The 19,719-nt window shown below is 40.1% G+C and overlaps 1 protein-coding gene across 2 annotated transcripts in view; it reads left to right on the forward strand.

Annotated features, from left to right (window-relative positions):
• The first annotated feature begins 1,434 nt into the window (after positions 1–1,434).
• Positions 1,435–19,719, forward strand: part of GC (GC vitamin D binding protein) — a 37,274-nt gene continuing 18,989 nt past the window's right edge. For both annotated transcript variants that reach the window (XM_067557011.1, XM_067557012.1), the window contains exons 1-4: positions 1,435–1,589; positions 14,858–14,927; positions 15,590–15,722; positions 18,857–19,068. In XM_067557011.1, the coding sequence (XP_067413112.1) occupies positions 1,529–1,589; positions 14,858–14,927; positions 15,590–15,722; positions 18,857–19,068 (476 nt within the window). In that variant the 5' untranslated portion in view covers positions 1,435–1,528. The remainder of the gene's footprint in view (positions 1,590–14,857; positions 14,928–15,589; positions 15,723–18,856; positions 19,069–19,719) is intronic.

A 19,719-nucleotide genomic window follows, 5' to 3' on the forward strand; every position in this document is an offset into this window, starting at 1 on the left:
AAAAATCAAGACATTGACAGGATATAATACCTTTATAATGACCAAAAAGTTACAGAATAGTCAGCTAACTTGTAGGACTCTCAGGCTGGGTGTTATCTTAAACAAAAATAGCAAAGGGGAGGGGGCATTTTTCAGAAATGTAGAATATGTAACAGTAATTTCAGAATTCAAACTTTTTTCATGACTCCTGAGATTGTACATATGGGATGAGGGATTGTGGTATGTGTGTGGGAAGGGGCCTGTGTTACAAGTTTGTATGGGCCTGAAAAAATTATGCTTGGGCCCTGTGAGCAGCTGTACTTTTGTGACTTGAGGCAGCTGCTGGATGCCATTGCACCTCCCTGCCCCCTTCACTTCTCTCTCACTACTCCCCAGGGGGGAGAGGAGGAGCCTACAGAAGTCTGCCTTCTTTCCCCATGGAAAACGTTGAGATGGTAAGAGTGGGCAATTTCACTTTCCCCTTCCTGGAGGCCATGGGAGGAGCCTTCTGTCTTTCCCCTTCCCCATCCAATAGGTCATGGAAATGGCAGCAGCCATGTTCTTTTACCCCCCCTCCCCACAGAGACCAAAAAGAGAGAATGCCATGGAGGTGGTTCCTTCACTCTTCTTGAAAGGGATGGTGACTAGGAGGCTCAGCTCAACAGGTTGAACACAATTGTGTGTTCACAGGCAGATTCAGGAACGTACCAATGAACACATCTCCACTCACTGAGCACCAATCAGCAACCTCAACATGGGCTCTGCTTCTTCTAGCACACCCAGAAATGTTCTGTGAATACTCCAGTGATCACAGCAATAGCCAGGATATGCATGTAAACCTAAATAATAGTGATCTTCAAGGAATTGGACAAAACCACTTAATTTGACTCCCATTGCTTCCTACTTTGGTAAAATTGATGTATTATTCCTTATTTCCTATATTTGCAAGTCACCTTTAATTCTCCAGCTGACAAAAATCATGAGTAAAGAGCTTATTGCCTAATGGTTTGCGCAGGACTATTGGTCAGCATTTCCTAAATTTTAATCCCAGTTTCAGGGCAATGGGCAACCATCTTAATTTCTTCATCCCAAGATGTTGTCAGGATCAGTTAATGTCTGTAAAGCACTTTGAGGATGAAAACTGATATGCAATAAGATGACACATAGACTGTAGGTTTTCCCTCACACCAGACACACTTTTAAAATTCCTATTACATTGTTCGTTAGTTAAAACATTGGAATGATAAAAAATGTGACTGGAATTGTATAGCTAGCATTCCAGTTTTGCAGAGTTAATAATTAAAGTCACAGTGATTTTGGACACATTGGCATCGGTGAAGTCTATTTGTCTTTACTAATCATTCCCTTTTATCTCCGCTAGGCCAAGAATCATGCCCTCTGCTTCTGAGCCTAGATTAATCATTCATCTGCTAATTTGCAGTTGTGATATAAATGCCAGAATGACCTCTACAGTGCTACCTTTTGGGAAACAGTCTGCAGAAGGCAAAAAGTGATTATATCATCCCTTTAGATCCAGTGTAATTACAAAATGAAGGTAGTAACAGTCTTGCTGCTTGCTGCTGTATCGCTGGGTCATGCTTTACATAGAGGTAAGATGGCTTACACAGTGCATTGCTCCTGTAAAACTTTCTATTGTGAAGGCCCCATCCAACTTCCATTGAAATCACAGAAAAAAATTTCTATCAGTTTCAATGGAAGCTGGATCAAGCCCTCAGGTAGGAGTAAGTATTGTTTAGATAAAGACAATGGTATGTTGTGTACAGTACCATTCAGAAGGGGCGTCATTTCAGAAAAATTCTAGGGCTGGCAAAGTTGTGTTAGTGTGCTTATATGATATCTTGCAAAGACTGGGTGGGAGGCAAAAATCATGCTCCATTATGTCTTCTATAGACTTACGAAAAGTTTGAGGTGGGGAGCAAACTGGTGAAAGGAGGGAACAACTGCCTCTTTTACCCCATAGCAATTGATGCCTCTGCTGTTAAGGTGTTTGATTTTCAACAACAGGCACTAACATGAACCTCTTCAGATGCTGTAGTGATTAATGCAGTCTCTTAATTGTTTGGCATAACAAATGGAATTATCACTTACTAACGAGTGTTAATGAACTGAGTTTTTAATTAGACTGCCAATATGATGAGAGTTTCTTGCTACAACACAAACTCAGAATTCATGAAATAGACAAAGTCTCGGTACAGCTGTAGATCAGCAATAGAACTTTGCACCCTTTTTCATATTTGGTCACAGCTGGTAGTGAACTAAACTTACTGGGTCAGTGCCTCACTGGTGTAAATTGTCATAGCCCCATTGAAGTCAGTGGAACTACAACAATTAGACCAGCTGAGGATCTGACTCATTATGACCTGATAGCTGTTGTATGGCCTGTCCAAAATGCATTGCTGAAATCTTTCCAATTCTTGGGGTACCTCTTCACAGTGAGTCTCCCAGCCTGGGTCAACAGACACAAAGTTGCAGGTTCACACTAGCACTCTCAAAATAGCTGTGTAGCCAGTGCTTTGAAGCTGGAGCTTGGGGTTTGAAGACTGGGGGAGGAGTGGGCTTCAGAGTGTCATCAAAAAATGATACATCACAATTGCCGCCCCTGCAGGGAGACTCAAGCCGGGAAGCAAAGTTCTGATAGGGCACTAAGACTGAAGTATCATCTTTGTCTCACAAGTGGTCCCTCCAAATGAGAACTGAGGCACATTGTTGAGCAATGTGAAGGGAGCGATTGATTGTGCTGCTCTTGTTGGCCATGCTACAACTGTTCTGTGGAAAAAGAAAAGTTCAGGGCCTTGTCTCTGCCAGGATTCATATGGAGAACATGGCCCTCTCTAGGGCTTTCAGTCTGGTACCTTTCACAAACACTTACTTGATTTACAAAATGAAAGACATTGAGTAGAATTTGCAGGACAAAACCATAAATTCTCACTTTGGTTACTTGAATCTTCACTTGCAGACTCACAAAGTTCTGCAACAAGTCATATGAATTATAAATAAACATATATCTATTTATTTTATAACTTATATACATTAGTTTATGTAAGTGAAAATGAATTATAGCAACCTTGCCTTTGAAAATTACTGAGTTGTGATATTAAAGCTAATACTTGATCATATTAGGAATAACTCCCTGGGGCTAATCTCCATGCAAAACAACAAAAGAAAATGGGACATTAAAAGAGTCTATCTACTGGCATTTGTTTGTATTGATTTAGAAAGGCTTCTTGCTTAAATTTTTAACACTGCAAAGCAAAAGGAATATGTGGTTATTTCACATTGCTGAACAGAGTTGTTTTGCTTCTATGATTGAAAACCTTTCCTTTGATGCCAATACATAGCTTGAGGGCTGATTTAATTAAAGAATGCCCCAGAAGCTCAAATGTTACAAAACCTCTATTGGAATGAAAGATGTAGGAAACTAGAGATTTTTCCCTTTCTTTGACAGGACAATCAGTTCTATAATAACAACTTTGTACAGCCTTAGCAACTGTAATCACATAAGGCTTGATCCTCAGCTAATTGTAAATTGATGTAACTATTGATTTCAATAGAACTGCACTGATTTACGTCATCTGAGCTTCTGGCCCATGATGTTTTTTGGGTTTTTTTTTTTTTTTTTTTCTGTTTTAGAAGTCTAAAGTATTGTCATGAGATCTAAATGCCGCAGATTACTCAGCAATTAATATTTTAATTACTTTTGATAATTGGGAAATAGTGGAGGAATTATTCTCTTTTTTTAAAGCACTAATTGGATTCTTGATGTGAAAGAAATAACAAAGATGGATGCAGCAAATTCTGAGGATAATCTGACCTTGGAAATGTCAAGAGCCTACAATATTTTAAAGTAGCAGCATGCTACATGAGCGACTTGAAGAAAGAAGCACTAAAGAAAGAGTCAAAAGGGAAAACAGGAATTGTCCAGAGAGTTTATAGTTCTGTGAAAGATGAAGAAAGAAAAATATGATCACAGGTTGGATCCAGGGGAGAGGGAAAAGGAAGACTGGCTTGGGAAAAGATTGGGAAGGGAAAATACCTTGGTAGGTTTACATGAGCAAATTTTTAGAGGCTCTGAACTCTTAGGGTCAGATCTTCAGCTAGTGTACGTCAACATTGCTTCACTGAAGACATTGAAAGAAAGATTTATATCAGCTGAGTATCTGAGCCTTGAAATTTTTTGCCTAAAACCTGACCTGTATCTTTCTCTTCATGCAACTTGAGCTTCTAGGTGGGAGCTGGATGGATCAGGTGACTAAAAGACTTATTAGTTCTTTGTCATCTGTCATATACCAGATTTAATATGTCTTCAGGTCAGTAATAAGCAAAGCTGTATGAAAAGTTTACAATGAAAGTTCCTGAGGTATCTTATAAATGCAAACATTAGTCAATTGTTTGCGTGAACCTTGGTGGAGTTTTGGGTTTGTGTCAAATCATCATTTCATTGAGCTTTGACATAAAACTTAGGGCTTCGACTGAGTTTTATTTATGCTTTAGGATTTGTTTGACCTTAGAATTCAAGAGGTAAAAACTGCAACGATCAAATACAAAGAAAAAGTTCTTATGATCCCTGGCAAAGTAAAACTGGTGAGTGTCATACAGTTTGAGTCATGACTAAAAGTTCTCATCTCATTCTTGTTTGGTGACCTGCATAAAACGAGTTGTTGGTCTCAACCGAATCATAGTGGACAAGTACCTGGTTGACAAAATTACCACTGCTAGCATTAATTTCCACTTCCATAGGCAGTCTCAGCAGAAAAGCCAAGATCTGAATGAACTGAACTATCTCACCCTCCATTTTTCCATCTCTCTCTCTTTCAAACAGTCACTGTTTGACAGCCTACATCAGTTATCTAACCTATCAGGCTCACAATCAGTACATTCACTTGAAAGCCTTTCACATCATATTTACAAAGAAATAAAAAGCTTGTAACTTGTGCCCTCTAGTTCCATAAGAGATTTGAACCCAGTTCCCATGGTTGGGGAGGGTTGTGGTGAAAACAGGCCTAGTTCCTGTTGAGCAAATACCTTATACTGCTCTGCAGTGAGCTCTCCGGTAATAATAGCAGCAATAATAGGGTTTAAAGAAAGGCGTTCCATACTGCTGCAGTGTTGGAAGGATGTGTCAATAGCAGATAGTTCTCCTATACAGAAACGCTTTATCAAGCAAGGCTTAATTTCCACCCCATCCTGTCGTGTGTGTGTCCCCCCCCCCCCCCCCCCCACACACACACACACACACTTTTCCACATCAGTAACATACCCTTGTTAACCTGACCAGATTTTAAAAATTGCCAAAAAGATGCCATCTAGCATAAATAAAGCTGAGCCCTTATGGTCATTAAAGACACTATGGCATTTTTCACAAGAACTAAGGCTGCAAACTTGTGTCTTGATGTGAGATTATTCCCATTCTACTATCCAGATGTCCTCACAGCCTTCAGTTGGACAAGAGATTTTTCACTTCTGTTTCCAACTTCTCTGAGGTGTTTCTGTGCACTCTTAAACAGGTGATATGTTTCAGGCTACAGGGAGCCAGCTACCTTTCAATGAGAGCTGAAGTGATCCCTGCATGTTAGCATGTCTGTTTAAATAAATAAAGCACTTCGGGATCCTATGGGATAAAACTACTTCCCCCTAAAACATGGCCTGCTCTTTAGTCCTGCTACCATTGGAGCCCTGATCAATGGCATCACACCACCATTACCCGCTCAAGGCGCCATCTACGGTAGCAAAAAGGTGTGTATTTAAAAGGTGATGCCTAACATGTGACAGCTAACACGTTTAACAATGCTAGTGTAGACAGAACAAGTTGTAGTTTGAACACATTACCTAGTCGAGGTGAGCTCTATAGGAGAGTCTAAGTTGCAGACACTCCCAGAGTGGAGTATATACCATTAAAGCATTAATTTCCATAGTGTTTTCTGCCGAAAACTATATGGATTTCTGAAGGGCTCATGCTGCCCACAGCAGCTGCTCTCCTACTCTGTTCTAGCCAGTCAGCCACACCCCTGAAATCAAGCATAACTCCTTCAAAGAGGCTGCCACTGGCTCAGAACTGGAGCTGGAGGAAGCCATCTAGTTTCCAGTCCCTTCCACCCATACTCCTCAACCTCATTTGGCAGGTAAACATGCTAATTGCTTCTCATTTATGTCACAGAACAGAGTGGGATATAAGGCTCAGTGTGCAGCTCAGAGGTAGCTCTCAATCTGCAAGGAGGAATTGTAGGGCAGAGGCTGCGTGCGATGTTGGTGTCTTCAGAGTTTTCTAGGGCCTAATCTAAAGACTTGATCTCAAGTCAATAAGAAGATTCCCCCCGATTTCAGTGGGCTTTGGATCAGGTTCTTAATGAACAGGGGTTATTTGATTGAGCTGTGCAGCCATTTCATGTAGAAAGAAACCAACAACGTTGTATGTTTTGTTTAAGTCCAACTTGTAGTATAATTTTCTGTGACTACCAAGTCCTTTTCACAGCTGGTAGACTATCAGTAACACCTTATTTATAAGCACATATTAAATTGTTTTGTAACCACTGAGGCAGTGAATTCTGTATATATTTTGTCTCTATGTTTAGCTGAAGCTCTTGCAGCCTTGTTTTCAGGTTTAGATAGTAAAAACTTAAGCCACAATACCAAAGTGTATCAATGAGCAGATATTCCAGGTCAAAAATAAATTTGCTGTGTTTACTTTGGCTGTAAAGGGAAAGTGTTCTAATAAAGAGCTGTCACACGCAGAGGCTACTTGTTCTAACAGGAGAACAGGGTCAAACTGCTTTGACTCTAGTAGATTAGTGGGATACAAACTAAATAATGTCTCGTAGCTGAACACCTCATCACACCAGCAGGATCATCATTTGTCTGTTGGAGGTTGGGAAAGATTCATATTAGCATAGTCAGATAGCATCTGACCTTAACACAACCAAAAACGTCAAAAACAAAGAAAACGACAGCACTTTGAAGCATTTCAGAAAATGGGAGTTTCCCCATCCATCTATTTAATTTGTGTCCTGCAAAGTCTATGCAACTGACTCATTAAAACACACTTTTGCTCTAAAATGCTGCCTTCTTACTAAGCAGCTATGCTAATTAAGTGCATTCAAAATCTGATAAGATTAATGATAAAAATAAGCTTTCGCTGCTTTTTGATTCTGCTTTGTCCTGCGGAGTTGACACGACTAAGAGAGAGTGAGCAAAATTCTATTAATAATTATCAGAATTGTTTAAGTTCCAACTCAGTTACATCTGTGCAACTCCACAGAAAGAAAGGTGTTGTACAAGTGTCCCTGAGAGCATCATCTGAAGATAGTGGGTTAACACAGACTTGGTCATGGTCTCTAATGGTCCCTTCTGGCCTTAAAATGTATGAATTTTAGCCTACCACTTAAATGTAGTTTATTTCAAGGGATATCATTCATTTTAATCCCAAAGATTCTTACACTCCAGGCACATTTGGTGTCCTCTCCCTTTTACTGTTGAAATTGTTTGAATCAGAAATACAGAATGTGACATGGTGGTTTGAGAGAGAATTAATTACACTACAAGAATGGTTCCTACAGTATGGTAAACGTCCTGTGTTACTAATTTTAGTGTGTTCCCATTTGCGGTCAGTGTCACACACTGTGAATCACAAATGGGTCTGGGCTGGGGAAGAGGTGTAAGTGAGAGCAGAATCAGGCCCATGTTCTCCTCAGAGCTAACCCAGTAGGCAAAGAGAGATGGAAAAGAGGGATATTTTTACCCCTCATGTTATTCAATCAAATCTTCAGCTGCTTATCCCAACCACACAAACTGTGCATATGTACACATACTGAACCATTTAATTACTGGGCTTTTATTTCTTCCACCAGACCCTGACTTGATTAGGTCTAGCTGGTTTCTAGATGTTGTGGGCCAGATCACCAGATAGTGTTAATCAGGTTTGTGCCATTGAAGTTCCAATGGAACGATGGTGATTTCCACCAGATTATCTGGGCTATACATTTCTCACTGCCCACTTGTGTCCCATGCTCTTTCGTGATTCAGATTTTCTAAAGAGTCTCCTGCAGAAAGTATTGCCAGAAATGGCAGTTTAAGGGTAAAAGAGAACATGGGAATTCTTTTTTCAAAAGTGCCTAAGTCCTGCTTTCAAAAGGAGTCCAAGTCTCATCGAAAGTCGATCAGACTTAGGCTCCTAAATGCCCAAGTCATTTTTGAAAATGGGATGTAGGGCAAGACGTTAAAGGTATTCAGGTTCCTAGTGCTGCAGACAGATGCCTAGTGGGGATTTTCAAAAGCACCTAGGTTGGGAGTTAGGCACCTGGACCCAGATCCTCAAAGATATTTAATACCTAACTAAATTCAACAGGAGATATTCAAAGACATTTAGGCACATATCTGGGTCCTCAGTGCTTTTGAAATCCTACTAGGCCCCTATTTACATCTTTAGGTGCTTTTGAAAATTTTACTCTTTCAACTTTTTGCAGAAACTAGATTCATCCTGTCTTCATTATAAATACCTTTCCAGGTGTGAATGTCTCTGTAAAAATAATGTAAAAGTTACAGCAGAGTTTCTAAAATTATACTGATATTTAACCTGATGGCCCCACATTTCAGCCTACACAGTTTATTGAAAAACCAATACCACTTTACAGAGATTAGGGGCTTATTCACAATTTCTTTGGTACTTGCTGTAATTACATGGATCATAGTGATCTTTGTTGAAGCTTTATAATATCTGCACAGTGTATCATTTTATAGCAATTCCACTGCAATTTATCATTCACGTTCACCTATTGCAAAGATTTATAGCAATTCCTTTTCCTTCTATCTGTCCTGCTACTTGGCACTGTGGTACTTGATATTTCTTTTGATGAGCACATTCATTCCTATGAGTTTTCCAGATTGAACATAAAATCAAGAGCTCTGTATTTCAGAAATACATGGTCCATAGCACCCTCTATTGGTTCTTATTATAACAGTAATTGATTTCTGTGCATCTGTTGCAATCTACAGCTTTGTGCCATCAGTACTGCAGCTGAAAAGACAAAAGAAGCCAATACAGAAAAAAACTGACATCAATAAAACAAGGGTCATTTGTTTCTGAAAGTACCTAAATAACTTAGAAGGCTGAGTCCCATTTTCAGAGGTGACTTAGGCACTCAGCAGCCTCAGTCTCATTAAAAGACAATGGGATGTAGGCCCTAAGTTACTTAGGCACTTTTGAAAACTTTGTCTCTAGATAATTAGAGGGAGATATTAAGAAGCATCTTTTGATTTTTAAGTGGGAGTTGGGGCCCCAATTCCTTTTGAACCGCTTTTTGAAAATCCAAACTTTAGATACTTCAGTGATGGCCACTATACAAAACACGAAGACCAATGGATAGATAGGTAGATGTTCACCCTTACTTCATCAACTCTAATGTATTTAATTAAAACTCTCATTGGGCCTGATTCACCTTTCACACAGGCTTTACAATGGTGTAGCTTCATTGATTTCAACAGAACTACTCCTTATTATATAACGAGGTGTCAGATGTCAGGTAACCCCAGAAAAGGAGCTCTGTGGAGCTCAAAGGTTTGTCTCTGACCAACAGAAGTTGGTCCAATAAAAGATACTATCTCACCCACCTTTTCTCTCTGATAACCCCTTAGTAATTAGTAATTTTTGTTAGATTGTCCTGAAAATTCTGCCTCTTATAAAAGCCATAAAGAAAAGGGTCATCACTGACCATCAAACCTGATAATTTGAGAACTCTTTTTTAAATACAAAGAAAAGGAGAAACCCCTTCAACAATAGTCCATATTAAACTTAAAATTAAAATATTAATATAAGGAAAATAGGAGGAAAAAAGGAGGAAAACTTGATATCACAGAGTTTTGATAGGACAACTAATAAACAGGATACATATTCCATTGAGAATAGCAGAACAGAAAATGCCAGACAGAAGTGTGAACCAAGAAAGCAGGCTGTGGCAAAAACACATCTGCCTGGAGGTCAGACACATCTGCAGATTCTTCATCGGTTTACATTCGCATTGGAAGACGCACTGAAACAAACTTACTCTTGTACATTGACTGCAGTGCAAATCTCCAATGTATCCTAAGTTATCTCTATATTAAGTTGTAAAACAAGTTTTTTAAGGTTTTTGTGATAAAAGAATGGATCTCTCAGTAATTCAAAAGAAAAACAAAGCCTACTCTTTATTTGTACTACAACAAGTAAGAGAAGAAAGAGGGCTATTATATTCATTTTCTTATCAGACATAACACCGCATTTTTCAGGATTAGCCAGACTAGGATAAAAGAATGTCACACATTAAATTGTAATATTGCACAGATTTTGTATATAATTGTCTCTTGAGGTGACTAGGAGCTGCTGGTTCTCAGTGCTTTAAAAATAAGGCTACAATTTTATTTAGATATGCAAACACAAATTTCAGAGTTACAACTGTATACTATGTGAAAAGCATGAATGGGTCTTCCAGAAACCTGATCAAATCTAGCCAATGAGTTCTGTAACAAACTGAACATGCAGCAGTGCTTTCCTCTCTCTCTTATTTCCTTTTGTTCTTCTTCCCTAAAGAAATCATCTAAAATTATAGTGTATGTTCTGTTTTGATTTTAATGGGCAAAATTATTCTATAGGACGTATCTTCACAGCTTCCATTGATATTAATGTGAGTTGTCTGGACATCCATGGGCAGAATTGAGCTCTGCGTTAGCACCTGACCAGAAAGAAACAGTAATAACAATTCTCCCTGTCTTCCTCCTAAAATGCTACCCCTGCATTCTCCTGTGCTTTTGTTCTCACATCCTTGCTAATCTTTTCTTTGACCTCCAGAATTCTCTATCTTCTATATTCTAATTCCATTTCAGAAGTATGCCCTTCCCACTCCCTCCTGCCATCTCTCAGTGCTCACTGGTCTCCCTGCAGGTGGTGCTCTGGAGTGAAGAATGCCTTCTACTCTTTCTCAATCTGGCCACCACTTACTACTTCCCAGGCCCCAAGGAGAACAGGGCATAATCCCTGGCAGTGAAGAATCCCTGCACTCCCCTCCTCTGGGTGGGCCCTGAGAGGAGGATGGAGCGGGAGAGAAGGGAGGGGAGTCATGAGATTCTCTTTTCCGTCCCCATCTTCTATAAGCCTTGGGGAACAGTGATTTGGGCACTTGGTGAATCCCCATACTTTGAAATGGCTTTCTGACGCTAACAGATGTGGAAGGTTATATACACTCAGGCCACTGATATGTGCCTGCAGCTTTAACTGACAAAGCTTTTTTATGTGGTATTAAGATTAATGGGACTATCACTCAGATTGCTAATAACTTGTGTCCTGCACTGGGCATTGCGTATTGAAGGCTAAGTGAAATGAAAGAGAGAAAATAATCATTTATTTATAGGAAATATTGAGCATGTGTTTTAAAATTCAGCCGGGATGAAGAAAAGTTTGTTAAAAAAAATTAAATCGAGTATATTGGAAACTGAGATCTAAATTATACTCTTGAATGGGTCTCCCACTGATTTTAAAAGAAGTCTTTCACCAAAATGGTAATACATTTATTTCCAGACTGGGTTCTCCACACACGCTAGGATCCTTGCCCTTCCCTAATACGCTAAGGGCTGAACTCTGCACTGTTACTTGCATTGTGTAGTTCATAACTCCATGTAGCATGGTGGATTCTCTGTACCTGAAAGTCTTTAAACCATGATTTGAGGACTTCAATAACTCAGTCATAGGTTAGAGGTTTATTGCAGGAGTGCATGGGTGAGGTTCTGTGGCCTGCATTGTGCAGGAGGTCAGACCAGATGATCATATTGGTCCCTTCTGACTTTAGAGTCTATGAGTAGCTCCACTGGAAACACCAAGCAGGTAGGCAGGGCTGAGAAGGAAATGGGCAGAGCCAATGCACAAGCCAGCATCCTGAATCAGTGCAGGGGGAGGTTATAATTTGCTAATGATACAGGACAGCAACAAATTACTATCTTCCTGAAGCAGGTGGGGAAGCAACTGCTACTACACCTCTTCCCCAAGGCTTGTGGCAAAGCCAAAAATCTAGCTCTCGGTAAAACAGGCTCAAAGTAGCATTAGGCAAAGCTCCCACTTTTCATTTTGTGTCCAAGCTAATATTTTCACAAACACTCAGACATTTGACCCAAGGACAAACTTTGTGTTTATCACAGGTAAACACACTGCTTTTAATGACAAAGATGTCCTTATTCTATATTTACCCCAAGTGGAAAGTAGCCATTTCTGCCTGCCTCCTTTTTTTAATGAAATGTTCCTTAAGCTGAGAATTGCCGCATGACATCTGTGCGTGAAGAACAGCCTCTAGCATGAAGGGCTTCAAGTATTATTCTCTCCTGCTGTCCAAAGCAGGTAAATATGAGTGTAATGCAGCAAAGAGCCAGATGAGGTGACTGGATCATGCCAGCCCTACTAGAAGCTTTAATTATTCAAACAAAGACAGCACAGGCATTGAGCAAACTGGAATCTCAGACAAACAAGATGAGATTTTGTATTTTAAAATGTTATCATTTTCCCTCTGTGATTTTTCAAGCTTTATTTAAATTCTGAAAATGCCCAGTAGTACCGGTTAAGTGCCTTAAAGAGAAGAATTAAGTCACTCCATGCGCATTCACCCTGAGGTGAAGTGTTTACTAAGAGGATGCCAAAGGCCATCTATGATGCATTAGGTTGCACTATATTAAGCTTCTCTTAGTTGTGCAGTCTTATGGGAACCTCCAGACACTCGTCCTTAATGGAGCTCTACCCATTAATGGAGCTCATTTTCATGTCTCCCATGTATGGGGGCAGAGAAGGAATTCTCCACTCCACTACAACATCTTTACACTATCATATCCAGTGCCCAGGAACACAGAGGAGTCTAAGCCATACACTTCCCCCAATAACCAGTGGAGTTGCACCTGTGTAAAAACCAGTGTAAGAAAGAGTCGGGAAGAAAGCAATACTGAGGCTATGTTTACACTGGCGGCGGCAAAATCGTCGCCGCCAGATCGATCTTTCATGATTGATTGAGCAGTCAGTGAGACCTGCTCAATCCATGAGGGAGTCAACTTAATAAATCCACCTCCTCAACTAGCGTAGTGCTGAGCTGACGGGAACGCTTTTCCCGTCGGCTCAGCACAATGTGAACAGCGCGCAGAAGCAGTCGACAGGAGTTACGCAAACTCCTCTGCGTAGTTTGCGTAACTCCCGTCGACTGCCGCCGAATTTCCGGGTAAGTGTGAACAAGCCCTGATTCTGCTATGGTAGGTACTAAATAATAAAAACAATAGCAGCAACAATACTACCTTTAACCCAGCAGTTCTAAAAAAGCATTTGAAAGGTTTCATAATCCATGTTCTTTTGTTTTAGTGTAGTTCTGCACTGGGTCACCTTGCCTTCATCTTCATTCTTTTGAGCAGGACAGCTGGCTTTTCTAAGCATACTTGCATCATTTTTCAGATATCCTGCTCTCTGAGACAGCAGACCCACCCTTTTCACACATTTTTTTGTCTGCTGTTTGCTCCCTGGGGAAATACAGTATGGTCACAGCTGTTCAAATGGGCCTGCTTTTCCATTATAAACATCCATAAGGGAAAATCTGTTTATTAAACTGTGAGACAGTTTTACAGGATCCATTGCTATTGTGTTTATGGCAGGCAGATGGTAGTGGTTCCACCTAATCTCTTTGTTAAGGGGCAAAGTGATTCAAAAGCTCATTTGAAATTGTTAACAAAACTAATTTTGTAGGAAACAGCAGGAAGTCACATGCTGTTTGAAGGAGGCGGAAACCGCCTTCTGAATAGTACTTTATAATAGTAAAATTATTTTTGTGTACCTGAGCTATTATGGGGCTGTTCAAAATTATCCTGATTTTCAGTGTATACCTATTTTGTATGTAAAAACATCCTTATAGAACAGTCCTACTGAATTAACTATGGATGAAACCAATAGGGTTTTAAGAAAATTAATTAAAGTTCTTTGAAAATTACTCTAAGGGTCTACAGTGTCAAATTGATAAGAGAAATATGTTCTTTGTAGCGTTGTGGGGGGCTTTGGAGAGTGGGGGTTGGTTTGTTTAAAGCCATTCAATGGAATTCTGCAACTGGGATATAATTCTGTATTTAACTCTATAGAATGGTTCAGAACAGCCCTATGGCATTATTTTTTATTAAATTTTATGCAGCAGGCCAGCACAAGCTTTCTGCACTACTAGAATCCTATTTTGAAGATTTAAGAGGGAAGTCATTGATACTTAGAATTTATGTACGGGGTGAATTTCACTCTACTGCTTTTCTACAAAGATAACCTTACCACATGTGCAAAATGAGCCAGGTGACATAGACAGTTGTTTTCTAATGATAATAGTGGCCAAATTTGTTTTCCTTTTCCAGAAGAGATGGCTAGAATATGGGAATAGACATGTCAACACCTTTCCATTTAAAAAATAAACTAGCTTTAATTCTCTCTCTTTCATCTTCTCCTTTTGGAAAGGAGGGCCTTACTTAAAGTCCATTGAAGTAACAGAAAGACTCCCATGGACTTCAGTGGCCTTTCGACCAGAACCTTAAAAACATACAGATTCTATCATATATAGGTTGTTGTACTATGTTCATCACCATCGATCTGAGCATCTTCCAGTACCTCAGTGAAGGATGTGACACATTTGTCACGTTTGTTTTCTCATCCTCTCCCCAGAAAGAGAAGTGTATGCAGTGGAATATCTTGTTTTGGTAGGGTTTTTTGTTTGGGTTTTTTTTTTGGTCTCATTCAAGCCCATCTTTGCCTTCAAAAGGACAGAGTGAGACGTGATATTATGCTTTGTTTTCTTCTGTATCTGTTTTATCGAAACAAATAACCCTCCTGTGACTGGTTTTGCAGGTCGAGACTATCTACTGGACAAAGTCTGTCAAGAAATCAACAGCATGGGAAAAGACAACTACCGATCTCTGTATGTACCTCCAATAACAGTGAAGCATTGACTTTGAACCCATACTGCTGAGACATAGCACACAAGCCAAGTTAGAAAAAATATTATGAACAGAAAAAGTCATTGTAAAAACTTTAACGATAATTAAACTCTATAAATGGGGAGCCCGATTGATTTCAGTGAGACTGTTCACATGAGTAAGATTAAGCACACACATGTTTGCAGGATCAGGGCCTTAGACTGTAAGTTGTTTGCCTGGAATTTCCAAAAGAAGTTAAGTACCTAAATCATATTGCATTTTAATGGAATGTGGGTTTCTAACTTCCTTAGGATTTGAAAATCCCAGCCACCTACTGGAATGGCAGCATCAGGCTCTCTGACCCCAGCTACATTGCTATTTTTAGCATGCTGGCTTGCATAGAACTAGCACGTGTCTATAGGAGCTGGGATACAGCCACGTTGAAAATAAGGCTGAAAAGCAATAGCACAGATTCTGATGACATTTAATAAGTCAAAATGTTGCTTTAAAAGAAAATGCTCATTCTTATTTTAGACTCAGAGCTGCTATTCTTCATGTAAAACTTGTAGCTGCATTTGGACAGATTTATTTCAATAGGGTTTCAGAGAAAAATAAACACTTCCCTAAACCTGCCATGAGATCTTCACCTCCTGTTTATTCACAGAACAATCATCATGAACAGCAAGAAATTCTCCAATGCCACATTTGAAGAGATCAGTCACCTTGTGAAAGAGGTGGTCTCCCTGGCAGAAACGTGTTGTGCCCAAGGGGCCGACCCCAACTGCTATGAAATTGGGGTAAGTCATGAACTATAGAATTACAGTATCGTAAACAAAAAGCATTTATTAAAGAAAACAGCTTCTAACTATAGACAAGCAAACAGGCTTCCATACAGCCTTTTGGTCTCAGCTTTTTTCTCCTTCATTTACCAGGCACCACCCTGTGGGATGACAAAGAAGATCCACTCCAATTTAAGCTTAAATAGTTTCTTGTAGCCTTTATTTTGTACATTTTAAGACAGTGCTATTACCACTTACAAATTACCTCTACTGGGGGCAGGGAGACTTTTTCCAAGTCTCTGGTCTCTGTTGTGTTATTCTCCTTTTTTTCTCCACTCTCTTGTTGTCCGTAATCCATATCTTGTGCAGACTCAGTTACCACGTTACCTCATCTATGAACCAATCCATTCTAAACCCCTGACTAAATATTTTTATGCATAAATCACTAAACTCATACATTTTTGCTTGCCCTGCTAAAACTTACTTTTACTTGTCTACTTTTATCCTCTATTCTCTGCTATTAATCCCACTGGCTTCTTCCAGTTGTTTTAATCTTACTGGTCTGTTTTTGTGGTTTGTATTTTTGCTTGTTAGCTTATCTTGGGGGCACCTAAAGTTCACAATTCCTTCATGACACTCACTTGTCTACTTACACAGATCAAGGTTTTACAAAGACACACAAAGTAAAGACACACAAAGCAGGTTTCAGAGTTTACACAGCCCTGAAGCTTTTCCAGCTAAATTCAGAAATGCTGCACCAGCAGAGACACACATAAAAATTCCTTTCTATTGTCTTACATTACTATATTATAGTCATTTCTCTAACATTATTTAGTATATATATTTGACTAACGTAATTCATTATGCAGTTTCCCAACAACACTATCTGGAATTCTGAATGGCATACAGAGGCATCTACTGGCTGAAAAATATATTGAACATAACCACATCATTACATGTTTAACATGGAGGAACAATGTGATGGTTCCAATTTGTGTACGGTTATGTAGATGCAACACTATTTAAATTAATGAAAGTGGCAGGGAAGTCTGGGGGGAGGTGAATACATATGGAAGCATCTTGAAATTAATTTAAAAGGTAATGCTGAATATGGCTGAAAGTCAGTGGGGTTTATTGTCTCGTCAGTGCTTACATGTAACTCTCATTAACATAATTTAATAGAGATGGGATCCAGCTACAAAATTCAGGTCTGGATCCAGACTTCAAGCAGCTTGTCATATGATGATAGTTAAGATTCAAAGAAAGTATTAAATTTTACTGTAATAAGGAAAATGGTATTGTCCCTAAGGTTACTGGGACCCCTATTTCCTCCTACCCTGTGCTTCACTTCAGAGCTTCTGCCTAGAGCCTGCCGCTGGCTTCTTGCTACATATTTAAAGAAACAACACACACGTTTTCATATTGCCAAAAGATTGGGGTATCCTGATCCAAGCTTGTGGATTGTGGCCCTCTCTATTGTTCATTGACTTTGGGCAAGTCACTGTCCTGCTTTGTGCCTCAGTTTCCCCATTTGTACTATTAGGATAATGATAATGCCCTCCTCTGTAAAGTGCTTTGAGATCTAAAAGTGAAAAGTGATATATAAGAGCTAAATGTTATTATTATATAGTACCAACGACTAAGAGGTTTTACAAATCATATTCAGAGTGTGGATAAGGAACCACAAAAAGGATTGTTCCACATTTCCTGAGCGCAGATAACTGTTCAGTTTTAATTGCAGCTGGAGAAATAAAAAGCTTTAGTTAGAAAAAATGTTTAATATCTAATATCTAACAGACCAGCTCATCATGGAAATATGGCAGCCCACTTCTGCCAACTTAAGTACCCACTGCTGTAGTCACACCTGCCTATTTCCTCTTCAGACTAACTCTATCAGGCAAGCACCAAGCCTGAGTCACTGGCCGATGCACAGATATGGGTGAGGAATCTTCATACTCTCCCCTCAGCCACAGAAGAGCTGCAGACCCACTATGTGGAGGCGACATCTCCTATGTGGCTAAGTAGTTCTCCATGCCAGTTACATTCACCTAACATGGGACAGAGAACTGGAGGATCTTGAATGGCAGATCATCTGCTTCCACCTCTCCCACAGGCCTGCTCTCACCTGCCCCTGTGCCCTGCATCCTCCTTTGCTCCATGCAATATAGCCCCCACACACACCCCAAAATCCTACCTTTCCCTTCCACAGCAGAAATGCATCAGATCCACTGCCAAAAGACCCCGTGCAACCATAGAGGCGAAGCAGAATTTGACACTAAGCTACAAAACCAAATCCACTCTGAGCTACATCCTGCAGTCTTCTCACTTAGAACAAGTCAATGGGATTTTGCCTTCATTAGGACTCCAGAATCCATCCCTTTCTACAGTGATTATCATTAAAAATGGATTGTTGATCCACCATTACCATCCCCAGTGTCTGAAATACTGCAGTTATCTCCTATGCTAAGGTATCAGTGTGGGCAGTGAAGGTAAACGTTGACTTTGTAATGCGGCGCTGTAGTTTTCCTTCTCTTTTCTTTCTTTGCATTGGAGTCCCCGCTATTTTTGGTACTTGCTTTATGCATTAAGCAATTAGGTTTTCCACTGCTGATCATGTAAGACTTTTGGATCATAACCTGGCCCTATTCTGAAGCAAGATGGCTAACAAAATTCTCAAACAACCCATTCATCCCCACCCCCCAGAAAGTTACCTCTTCCCTCTGCTCACCAGAGAATGAATAACAGAAGGGGAAGTCTCATGTTACTAGGACAGTATTACAGTGACAAGGTATACTGTGGTACCCTCCCGGGTATGCTATGAACTACTAAATAACATGCCCCCATTAAATCACATAAGTGACTGGGAAGGATTGCGGCCAGCGCAGAGGAATGAGGTAGTGACCCTGTGGTGCTGTACTATATATCTGTGCTTATGTCCCCAACGTGGGGCTATCACCAACCTAATCCACCTCCAATGCTTCTCCACAGAGCCCACTTCTCTGGTATTATTTCTCTGGTATTTCTCTGGTGTATTTCACCCAAAGAAGGAGTCGATGTTTTACTTAAGAAAGAATGTGAAAACTGTAATTACGGCTCAACTGGGAACTTGGATATTAGTGTTCTCTCATTCCTTTTCCAACCCTTCCATCCAGTCTTTAGCTCTGTCTGCCAAGTCCTGTGATGAAAACTCTCCTTTCCCTGAGCATCCAGGGACTGCGGCCTGCTGTACCGAGGAAGGGCTAGAGCGAAAGCTCTGTCTGGCTGACCTGCACCAACCGGCCAAAGAGTTCCCTACATATGTGGAGCCATCAAATGAAGAACTCTGCGAGGCCTTCAAGAAGGACCCCCGGGATTTTGCAGACAGGTAAGCAATAAGAGGCTGAGTTTAGCTTATGAACTTCACACATCTTGAATGTATCCTGAGAACAAAATAAAATCCCTTAATTACTGTCAAACCAACTCATTCACTAGTCAACAGACTGTCTCCATCGGATTCTGTTTTTTCTCTCTTACGAATGGTTGGGTGCAGGCAAGTGTCAGCTAAGTGTTATTGAATGGGGGTTAAGCACTTAATAGAAGTTTATCTTTTGTGCTGTATTGTCTCTATATGGATGCACAAGGCTGTAAGGAGCCTTTATCCCCTACCCACCCTGTGTGCCATGCACATGGGTTAGAACCGCAGTCCCTGGGGATGGGCTCCACTCGTAATGGGGCAGTGAGCACCAGGGCTTAGCTTAATAAAATATTATATAGTGTAACATTAACGTTCTTAAAGAAAATGAGGTCAGAGTGTCTGTCTGAAGAAGAATCTCCATGGCACCTCTCAGCAGTGCAATTTCTAGAGTATCTTTTCCTTGGATTGTAGTAGTCCTGGGGGTCAGAAGGCACAATGAAAGGCTGTATTTCTCTCCGTTCAAGAAGCTGTTGGTTGCTCTGACAGAGATGGTGGAAAAGGGAAAGGGAAAAAAGCAGTGAGTCCTTTGTAGAGGCTGAATCTGTGATTTATTGTCTCATT

Source organism: Emydura macquarii, unplaced genomic scaffold (genome assembly GCF_026122565.2).
Source record: "Emydura macquarii macquarii isolate MOO-44397 ecotype Brisbane River unplaced genomic scaffold, CSIRO-AGI_Emac_v2 contig_1790, whole genome shotgun sequence".
Lineage (NCBI taxonomy): Eukaryota > Metazoa > Chordata > Testudines > Chelidae > Emydura > Emydura macquarii.